Source organism: Ochotona curzoniae, unplaced genomic scaffold, assembly GCF_017591425.1.
Source record: "Ochotona curzoniae isolate NIBS_2020 unplaced genomic scaffold, NIBS_Ocur_1.0 contig_1274, whole genome shotgun sequence".
NCBI lineage: Eukaryota > Metazoa > Chordata > Mammalia > Lagomorpha > Ochotonidae > Ochotona > Ochotona curzoniae.
The window spans coordinates 8,873,998-8,884,712 of record NW_024465023.1 but is presented as its reverse complement, the minus strand read 5'-3'; the positions used below and the strand labels follow the sequence as shown (position 1 = coordinate 8,884,712).

Below are 10,715 nucleotides of genomic sequence, written 5' to 3'. Positions count from 1 at the left end.
GCTTTGGGACCCTGCATCCATGTGGAATACCCGGAAGAAGTTCCTGGTTCCCGGTTTCAGATCAGCACAGCACCAGCCGTTGCGCTCACTTGGGGAGTGAATCATCAGACGGAAGATCTTCCTCTCTGTCTTTCCCCCTCTCTGTATATCCGACTTTCCAATAAATAAATAAATCTTAAAAAAAGAAAAGATGATGACAATTACATGCTCAAGGGGGACGTAAAGTTATTCTGCCACAAGGTGTATATTTTTGTTGAAACACACAAAAAAGGATAATAACATTTTGGATATATCTCCTCATTTCATTAACACCTTAGTTCATTGTCTTATGCAAACAGTGCAAAAGACGCAGTCATTTGGTGTAGTGCTTAAGATTAAGATAGCTACTTGGAGCGCATGCATCCCATATTAGAGTGCCTGCGTTGAGGACCAGGCTGTGCTTCCAATTCCGGCTTCCTGTTAATGTGCATCCTGGGAGGCAGCAGTGATGGCTCAAGTTCTTGTACTTCTGCCCCCCCCCACGTGGGAGACACTGATTGAGTTCCCCATTGCCTGGCTTTACCTTAACTGCCCCAGCTGATGTGAGAGTTTGGGAAGTGAGTTAGCAAATGATCTCTCTCTCCCTTCCTCCCTTTTTCTCTTTCAAATTAAAAATACTACTACTAATAAAATAAACATAGCATACAAACTAAGTTTTGGGGCTGGCATGGTGGTTGAACATGGTTAGTCTCCTCCTGGCAGCCACGAGCAGCCCATATTTGAGTCTCAACTGTGCCACTTCCCATCCACCTCCCTGCTTGTGGCCTGGGAAAGCAGTTCCAGGATGGCTCAAAGCCTTGGGACCCTGCACCCACGTGGGAGACCTGGAAGAGCTCCTGGATCCTGGCTTCAGATAGGCTCAATTGCACTAATTGTGGCCATTTCAGGAGTGAACCAACAGAAGACCTGTCATTCACTGTAAATCTGCCTCCCTTCTAATAATAATAATAATAATAATAGTAATAATAACAACAACTAAAAAAAGGAGGAAACAGTTTGCTCATAAGCCAAGCCGACCTAAGCAAAACAAAACTAAGCTTTAAAATTTTTGTCAGAAAATGTCGTCCAGTTACAAGCCATTCAACTTTGTGTCCCAATCTTTTCAATTTTGTGTGCTGGCGATGTTAAGGTGAACAGTTTGAGCGACAGCTTCCTGTTCAAGGTGAAACTAAGCTTCGAACAGCCTACTTGGATCCAAACCGCAAAGCCTGTCCTGAGTTAGTATTTCTGCGCCTATAGAGACAAGCCTCCAGCCCCGTGGGGGCATGGGAACCCAACCACTCCCGGTTACACCCACACAACCGACACTTATCCTGGGAGTGTCCGGAGGCCCGCCAGTCAGTCACTCCGGAACTGAAGAGCTTTCCAAGGGTTTCGGCGTCCACGGTGATATTTTATTCTATTATTTAGTCTTGCTTGACTAAGAGCCTACTCTTGCATTATTCTTTCAAAAGTCTGTTTTTGTTTGTCTCTGTTTCTGAAAGTCGTATTTCTGATTTGTAATGAGTAATGAACTGGCTCACCCAGGTAAAAACTGTCATTCAGGAGAGGGTCCGCCCGAGGGGTGGAGTCTCAGTCCCGGGGCCGGCGCTACTGTCCCTCAGTGCGCGTGCGGGACTCCCACGCCCGGCGAAGGGCTCCTATCGATGCACTCTGCACTCGGCAGCTCTTTCTGGTAGCAGGCAGCCATCTTGTCTGGAGCCTGACAGAGGAAGAAGCGAGACCGAAGAAACGGGTGACAGTGGTCTCCAGGCCGCCCCGGGGGGCCTCAAGAGCCGGAGGCAGCCCCGGAGGTGGTCCTCGATCCTGGGCTATTCTCTTGGACCCGAGAAGGGAAGGCGGAGGGCGGCGGGGGGTCAGAAGAGCGGGGACTGTCAAACAAAAATTGCTGGGTGGGGGAAGGGGGCGTTGCTATGGCGACCCGGAGGGGCGGGGTCAGGTCTGAATCGGGGCTGTGAGCCACCTCGGGCTCTGTCTAGGCAGGGTAGTTCAGGGGTGATGACCATGGTAACAGTCGGGTGGGATTTCGTGACATGCCAGCTTCACGGGACTCCGTTTCTATGGCAACTGTCATTTGGCGGAACGGGCAGAACTAGAGCTCTTCGCCTGGGACGCTGACATTCCAGGCATTTCTCCTGCAGGCTTCCGCGGGCTGACACGCCAGAGGAGGAGACCGGGGAATGGCCGCGGTGTGGCAGCAAGTATTAGCAGTGGATGCGAGGTGAGGCGCAGGGTCGGAGCACCTGGGAGTGGCATTTACTCTGGTGCATGCGGAATAGTGATAAGTGGGAAGCTGGGAGAACTTATTCTAGTGCATGTGAAATAGTGATAAGTGAGAAGTGGCTGTGTGGGCTTGCTCGATGGAAGCTTGCCCTGTGGCAGGGTATGGGGGCATGCTCAGAAGGTAGCTGGAGAGGGTTCCCACAGCATGCTGGGAAAGTGCAATCTGATGTGGGTATGGGCAAAGCAACTAAGCCTCTGGGCGGGGAGGATGCAGCTGGGACGTCATTGCCCTGCCAGTGTTACTATTGGTACTACTCATGCTCACGTCATCACCACCTGACACTAACAACCCACTCTCCATTGCCATGGCAGTTTAACTTGCTGGTGTATACTGATTCAGTCACCCTGTCCTGACTCCAGCAGAGATTGACCTTGTACCATAAACATGAACACCCTGACCCCAGTCACACTTTTGTTCTACCTTGTCCCTTGAACTGATCAAGTCCCTGTGGTCTGTGCCTGCGGTCCACCCTGCCACCTGACCTCACAGGTACAACGCATACCGCACACCAACGTTCCCACAGTTTCGGACCCAGTATATCCGCCGGCGCAGCCAGCTGCTCCGGGAGAATGCCAAAGCTGGGCATCCCCCAGCCCTGCGTAGGCAGTACCTGAGGCTGAGGGGACAGCTGTTAGGCCAGCGCTACGGACCCCTCTCTGAGCCAGGCAGTGCCCGTGCTTACAGCAACAGCATCATCCGCAGCAGCCGCACTACCCTTGACCGCATGGAGGTGAGCTCGTTAAACACGTTGCTAGCCACGTGTCCCACATAGGTCCCATCCCACCCATGGACTTTTTAAAGATTTAGTCTGTTCATTTGATGGGCAGAAAGAGGGATAGAGACAGAAGTCTTCCGTCCATTAGTTTACTTTCCAAATGGCCGCAAGAGCTAGGGCTGGGCCAGGCTGAATGAAGCCTGGAGCCTAGAACTCCATCCCAGTTTCTCACAGTCTGCGGCAGAGGCCCAAGCACCGGGCCGTCTTCTGGGGCTTTCCCAAGTGCAATAGCAGGGACTAGATCAGAAGTGCAGCAGCTGGGACTCAAACCAGTGCTTCGTATGGGTTCCTAGTGTCATCACTGAGAGCTTAACTCATTATACCACAGTGCTGGCCCCCAGTCCGTGGACGATGTGCACAAGGCACTGTCCCAGCCCCTCAGCGCCAGTAGAGGATTGAGACAGAATACCTCCCAAAAGTCAGTATACAGCAAACATGGTAAACAGTAAATAAGAGAAGTGGGTGAATAAGTGTTAAAAGCCACATAAGCTACAATGGCTCATAGTGACATGTGTTAAGCTAGAAAACTAACGTGGACTTGGGAGATGAAAAAGAAGCAGTGCAAGAAGTAGAGGGAAGCTGTTTTCAGTGGGATGAGGAGGGACGATGGCCTAGAGGAGGTGACAGTTGAAACTTGAGTGAGGTACAACAGAGGCCAGTGGCTTTCCCAGGAGAACATGTTCTTTCTGTGTTCAGAATATTGATCTGCCCAGCAGGGAAAGTGGTAAGAGAGGCACCACAGGAAGGCAGGGGAGGTGATAGGGCATGTGGGTAAGAAGGGACCAGGTTGTAGCTATTTGGAAAGCTCCAGAACTCAGGTGTTGGAGATGAGCCCATCCTTGACCTATCCCTTTGCAGGACTTTGAGGATGACCCCCGGGCCCTGGGAGCCCGCGGGCACCGCCGCTCCGTCAGTCGTGGCTCCTACCAGTTACAGGCACAGATGAACCGTGCTACCTATGAGGACAGGTAGGCCCCGGAGGCAGCTGAGGGCCAGGCTGGCGGGACGAGCCGGGGAGGGGGGTGTTGAGTGGGGAGGGTGTTGTGGAGAAGACAGGGACCCTGAAAGAGTGGTAGGCCTAACGTACTTCCTTCCTGTCACTGTCCACTTCCTCCTGGGGCCCAGGCCCCCTGGCAGTGTGGTACCCACATCAGCAGCAGAAGCCAGTCGGGCCATGGCTGGGGACACGTCACTGAGTGAGAACTACGCCTTTGCTGGCATGTACCATGTTTTTGACCAGCACGTGGATGAGGCAGGTAAGCTGGGGAGGGCGGGCAGGGCATTACTGTGCAGCTACCCAAACCGTGACCACCACTCAATGCATTCTTTTCCAGAATGCAAGCCCCTGGCGCCCCTCCGAGGCAGGCAGTAGCATCTGTAGAGCCTTTTTGCAGCCCTCTGCGGAAGTGGCCTCCAGGGCCCGAGTGCTTGGTTGTGCACCATAAAGGGCCCGAGGAGTGCACAGAGCACTGTGGCCACAGGCTGACGGGGTTCCTGAAGCGCTGGGAAGAGTTCAAAGCTGTGCTGATGAGCAGTGCCCCCTCAGAGGAGGGCAGAAGGGGATCCGGAGAAGCATGGGTCTTTGCAGGCTGTCGAGGCCCTGGTGATTGTCAGGGGCTTGTGAAGACAGAGGGACTTGCACACGTGGCACGTGGCTTTTGCAATCTGCGAAGTACCTGCTGAGGTTGGAGGGAGCTTTCGGGAGAGGACCCTGTGGGGCAGCAGTTCCCTGTGCCAACCAAGGAAGGTATCTTGCTGAGGCTACTGTGCTTGTGCAGGGAGAGCACAGCCCCGCCCCCTGCACAGCCACAGAGCATGTTAGAGATGCAAAGTATCCAGTGAGTGTGCTGACTGCCACAACTGCTCCTTGACATTGCAGTCCCAAGGGTGCGCTTCGCCAACGACGACCGACACCGACTGGCCTGCTGCTCACTGGACGGCAGCATCTCCCTGTGCCAGCTGGTACCCGCCCCACCCACCGTGCTCCGTGTGCTGCGGGGCCATACCCGCGGGGTCTCCGACTTTGCCTGGTCCCTCTCCAATGACATCCTTGTGTCCACCTCACTCGATGCCACCATGCGCATCTGGGCCTCTGAGGATGGTCGCTGCATCCGGGAAATCCCTGACCCCGATGGCGCTGAACTGCTCTGCTGCACCTTCCAGCCCGTCAACAACAACCTCACTGTGGTCAGGCTCTAGGGCGCCCGTTCACCCCAGGGCAGCGGAGACTAAGGGGGGATGGCCTGGGGAATCTAGAAAGCTTCCCCCACACACACACCCATTCCTGCCACGCAGGTCCAGCCCGCTGTGGGCAGAGGGGAGGGAAACAGGCCAAGATGGTGTGGGGATGGGGAGATCAAGTGTTGGTTTGGGATGACCTTGCCTTGGGAGACTCCAGGGAGGGGGGCAGGGACCCCTTTGGCCCCTCTGGCTGTAGTCCTATAGTGTTGGCCAAGCAGGGGCTTATCCTGGGGAGCATGGTGCAAAGGCTGGCACATCATCTAGTGCACCAGCCCCAAGTCCCATTGTGGTCCAGTTGCAGGACAGACGGCTCGGAGAGCTGGGGAGGAAAATGCAGGGTGTGCTCGCCTTTCTTGAGGCGGGCGTGCTGATGCATAGGGGGACCAACTACAGGCAAGCTGCTGCTCACAGGGCCATGGGCTGGGCAACACTTGAATGGAAGGGCTTTTCCATTCTTTTCCAACTGTAAGGCCACCAACCAAGAGGCAGCATGATGGCTCCGAGGCCCCTTTGTGACATAAGCCACTGTCCCCAGAGGGGCTGGCTAGGGAGAAATGAATGCCTCAGTCACCTTCTGGTCTACGTGCCACATGCCCACTGTGATTAAATTCTAGTAGAGAGCTACCAGTGCCACCTGCCAGAGCACCACTATGATCAGACTCAGGGAGGGACTGGCTGGGAGCAGGATGATGGGCTGTTGTGTTCCATCCACAGGTGGGGAATGCCAAGCACAATGTGCATGTTGTGAACATCTCCACGGGCAAGAAAGTGAAGGGTGGCTCCAGCAAGCTGACAGGCCGCGTCCTCGCTCTGTCCTTTGATGCCCCTGGCCGGCTGCTCTGGGCGGGTGATGACCGTGGCAGCGTCTTCTCTTTCCTCTTCGACATGGCCACAGGTAGGCGGACAACAGGCCTGCGCCTTGACACACTTTGCTGCTCGCCCCTGCCCACGCTCTCAGAGCACAGCGGTGGCCCTTCCCTTTGCCTTTTCTTCTCTTCCCTTTCAGGGAAGCTGACCAAGGCCAAGCGACTGGTGGTGCATGAGGGCAGCCCCGTGACCAGCATCTCCGCCCGCTCCTGGGTCAGCCGTGAGGCCCGTGACCCCTCGTTGCTCATCAACACTTGCCTCAACAAGCTGCTGCTCTACAGGTGTGTCCCTGTCAGCCACCATGTGGTAGAGGCCCACCTCCTCCATCAGACTAGGACAAGAGCCTGCCTCCTGCAGCACAGGCATTTCGCCGAGGCTATATGCCCAGTCCCCTCTTCACATGACAATGAGGATTACGTGTCATTAGTAGCAGTAGTCCTAGCAGTAGCAAGCACCTGTACAGCAGTTGCTATGCTATGGCCAGGCCCTCCCCCCCTTTTTTAAATAAAGATTTATTTATTTTTATTGGAAAGGCAGAGTTACAGAGAGAAGGAGATACAGAAAGAGCTTCTGTCCGCTAGTTCACTCCAGGTGGCCACAGTGGCTGGAGCTGAGCTGATCCGAAGTCAGGAGCCAAGAGCTTCTGCCAGGTCTCCCACACAGGTGCAGGGTTCTAGGGCTTTGGGCCATCCTCGACTGATTTCCTTGGCCACAAGCAGGGAGCTGGATGGGAAGTGGAGCAGCCAGGACACGGACCAACACCCATATGGGATCCCTGTGTATGCAGGGCGAGGATTTACCTACTGAGCCAACACACCAGGCCCTTTTTAAGCACTTTCTCATATCACCTTATTGCATCCTTATAACAACCAATTGTACATATTGCTACCAGCTCCCTTATATAATTAAGCAAACAGGCATAGATTAGCCAATAATCCCCTTGAGGCTCAGACCCAGTTTCCTTCCTTCATTTATTTCCTTCCTCCCTCCATCCCTTCCATCCAACCTTCCTTTTTTCCTTCCCTTCTCCCTCGTTCTTTTCTCCTTCCCTCCCTTCTTTTCTCTCTTCCTCTTTCCCTTCTACTCCCTTTCCCGCCCCTCCTTTGTTCTCCCTGTTTTGGTTTTCTTTGCGGGAGGAGGTGTGGCTTACTTTCAGGACTCACACCTGCTTCTTACCACATGAAGGCCTCAGGTCGAGCCACACAGTGGAATGACATGGAACAATTTCACAAACCCATGTGCTGGCCCTACTGAGGGCCAGCAATTTTGAAATTCTGGGGTGGAAAGTTCCTGCCTGGCTTGAAAAACCACTGCCCAGAAGGTTACAGCTCACTATACCTTGTTCCTTTGGTTCTCCTTTTCCAAATGTAACCATCCATCTGTCTGCTTTGTCAATTTAAGCATGCTTGCTTCCCACAGGCTGCGGTCTTGTATCTAAGGAGAGGGAGACCTCCCGCACATACACATCAGCTCAATGGCCTTGTGCTTGGCCCGTATGTGGATGGGGAAGGGGAGGTATGGTGAAGAAAAAAAAAAGAAAAGCAATCTAATAAAATTTGAGTCCTTGGTCCTTGCCCACTCCTCCCCACAATCCCCGCCATGCCCCATTCTTCCCTCCCACCACAGGGGATTCTGCCTTCCAGCCTTTGTCATGCTGTGGAGGGAGGGAAGCCTTGGCCCAGCTGCCTGGAACCATAGCACCAGGGCCTTGTTACAGTGAACACAACTGTGCTGTGTTCAGCTCTTTCATTCACCCTGCAGATCAGCCCCACTCTGCAGAGGCTCCCATGGGTGTCTCAGAACCTGCATACACTCATCCAGGTACCCACACATAGAGGTTTAAGCCCTCATCTCCACACACTGCATTTGATGAGCAAGGCAGAGAACTCAAGCACTCCGGTGGGGATACAGGCATGCTCAATACTGGGCCCGCTTCTGGGGCTGAGGCCACGAGCCCTGACCGCCACTCTGTCTGTCATCCTGCAGGGTGGTGGACAACGAGGGGACCCTACAGCTGAAGAGGAGCTTCCCCATTGAGCAGAGTTCCCACCCTGTGCGCAGTATCTTCTGCCCACTCATGTCCTTTCGTCAGGGAGCCTGTGTGGGTGAGTATGCAGGACAGAGAGTGGGTGGTGCTGGGCAGCGGGGGACAAGCAGGGACCAGGACTGGTAGCAACCTTGATGATGCCCTTTTCCACCTGGGCTTCAAAGACAGCCTCCTGCTGGGGACTCATAAACCTCACAGGGAGCAGTGTGAGAGCTCAGCTCGGAGACCTCACATACCCTGGGCCTAGAGAAGCCATGCTGGGGCTTGGCACCTCAGCTGCCTCAGGGACTACCCCACCCCCGGCCCCAGGGAACTCCAGTGCTTCCTGACAGCCTCTCCTTCTCACCCGGACAGTGACGGGCAGTGAGGACATGTGCGTGCACTTCTTTGACGTGGAACGGGCGGCCAAGGCTGCCGTCAACAAGCTTCAGGGCCACAGCGCGCCCGTGCTTGACGTCAGCTTCAACTGCGACGAGAGCCTGCTGGCCTCCAGTGATGCCAGGGGCATGGTCATCGTCTGGAGGCGGGAGCAGAAGTAGGGTTGTGCTCGGCCCTGCTCCTGTCCCCGCCACCAGCTTTGTGTTGTGAATAAAGTGTCTGTGGTGGTGGTGAGGACCAGCTCCCGGGTGTCCCGGGAGGCAGCACTGCAGAGCCCACAGCTCCAGGAGCCAAGGGGAATGGGGTCCATCGTCTGATTCATGTCTTCCCACGGTGATGTGTCCATTCATCCATTCAACAAGCACTTAGCAAATGTCCACTGTGTCCCAGAGCTTCTCCACAGCTGTGTGTTCTGCAAGCACTGCCGAACACCGAAACGGTGTGCCAGGAAGCCTTCTGGGTAGTGGCGATGTGGTGGGATCTGCAGCCCCGTGGAGACAACAGCAGACAGAATTACAGTAACATCAGCATTTTTTTTTTTTTACTTTATGATGGTATGAAAGTGTCCCCATGCAGCCATTCTGTTCCTCAGTTTCAATACAGTATTCGACACATGCCTGAGCTACTCAGCACTTTTATATTATATTCAAATAGGCCACGGTAGAGGATTCTGCCCATCTGTGGGCTCCTCAAGTGTTCTCAGTGTGCATGAGCTTGGTGCAATCAAGCCAGCGGGTGGTGGGGATTAAATGGAGCTTTACGCTATTGTCAGCTCCCTGTGGGTCCATCAGGACACAGCCTCTCCAGGGGACAGGAGAAGCCGAATGGAGCAGGTCAGCTAAAGGTGAGTGGTGTCAGCACAAGGTGGACTGAGGAGACAGGCTGGCAACAGTAGTATGGGTAGTGGGTGATGACCTCAGGGAAACCTGTCCTGACAGGCTGACATTTAAACAAAGACCTGAATGAAGTGAGAGGCAGCCACAGTGTGTGAGGAAGAACATTCTAGACAGAGGGGCTGAGTCAGTGGGGCTGGAGAGTGTCCACAGTGTGGTCGTGGAAGCCAGAGTGTGATGGTGAGGTTAGATGGGCCAGATGCCGCAGGGCTTCGAGGGCCACCACCAACACTTTGGCTTTCAGTTTCTTGAGTAGAGGAGACTTCACTAAGCAGCTTTGAGCAGAGATGGGATGGGATGGGATCTGGTTCCAGCAGGCTCCCTCTGGCTGCTGTGAAGACAGGGCACAGCAGTCCCGGGTGGTAGCAGGGGCCAGTGAGGAGACCACAGGGAGAGGCACGATGGAGCCTGCCGGGAGGTGGTGGCAAGGAGAGGACTGGGGGTGTAGGGGTGGGGGCACACTCAGTTCTACTCCAAGGCTTTCATCATTGGGCTGCAGGATCCTGCTGGTTCTCAGGATGGGCTGGCTGAGGCTCCCAAATTCCCTGCATGCTTGACAGCTCAAGCCAAGGCCCCACAGCTGTCCGCCCACGAGCAGGGAGCAGAGGCATTGAGTTTTTGGAACCCCATATCAGTGCAGGGACAAGCATGTTGGTTTATCGCACAGGTGAACTGGGGAATCCCTCTATGGGATTCAGATGATGGGGAAACTCTCCGTGCGCAGAAAAACCCTGAGACCAGCCTCATCACCTCCCATGGCCACCCAAGGCCCAAAGGCCAGCCTTGGAGCAACTCTGATCAAAAAGTGGTGTTCAGTATGAGGGGACTTCAAAAAAGTTCAGGGAAAATGGATTTACAGAGTAAGTTTATTTTGTTGCAGAGATATTCTCAAATTCATGCATAGTTCTTTCATATGAGCATTTCCAGCAAACTTTTTTTTAGAAAGATTTATTTCTTTTTATTGGAAAGCCAGATTTATAGAGAGAAGGAGGGACAGAAAGATCTTCCATCTGCTAAAGCCAGGGACCTCTTACAGGTCTCGCACATGGGTGCAGGGTCCCAAGGCTTTGGGCCATCCTCTGCTGCTTTCCCAGACTACAAGCAGGGAGCTGGATGGGAGGTGGAACGGCTGGGATATGAACTGGTGCCCATATGGGATCTTGGTATTTAAAGGAATTGGGGGTTAGCCAG

The 10,715-nt window shown here is 54.2% G+C and overlaps 1 protein-coding gene across 2 annotated transcripts; it reads left to right on the top strand.

Annotated features, from left to right (window-relative positions):
• The first annotated feature begins 1,365 nt into the window (after positions 1-1,365).
• LOC121168774 (WD repeat-containing protein 13) lies at positions 1,366-10,444 on the top strand. Of its 2 annotated transcripts, none has more exons than XM_040999083.1 (10): positions 1,366-1,425; positions 2,181-2,260; positions 2,813-3,053; positions 3,957-4,066; positions 4,224-4,354; positions 4,978-5,285; positions 6,054-6,234; positions 6,346-6,487; positions 8,193-8,311; positions 8,608-10,444. In XM_040999083.1, exons 2-10 carry the CDS (start codon positions 2,220-2,222, stop codon positions 8,790-8,792), a joined length of 1,458 nt encoding a protein of 485 aa, XP_040855017.1. In that variant the 5' UTR covers positions 1,366-1,425; positions 2,181-2,219; the 3' UTR covers positions 8,793-10,444. The 2 variants fall into 2 exon arrangements, with proteins under 2 accessions (XP_040855017.1, XP_040855028.1); XM_040999094.1 differs by lacking the exon at positions 1,366-1,425 and adding an exon at positions 1,748-1,832.
• The last annotated feature ends 271 nt before the right edge of the window (positions 10,445-10,715 follow it).

What these genes read in the sequence shown, in the direction of transcription:
- LOC121168774 (XM_040999083.1), top strand. Translation starts at nt 2,220, where the DNA reads ATGGCCGCGGTGTGGCAGCAAGTATTAGCAGTGGATGCGAG. An exon ending in CCAGCACGTGGATGAGGCAG is followed by an intron (nt 4,355 to 4,977) that starts GTAAGCTGGGGA and finishes TTGACATTGCAG; the next exon opens with TCCCAAGGGTGCGCTTCGCC. An exon ending in TCAACAACAACCTCACTGTG is followed by an intron (nt 5,286 to 6,053) that starts GTCAGGCTCTAG and finishes TTCCATCCACAG; the next exon opens with GTGGGGAATGCCAAGCACAA.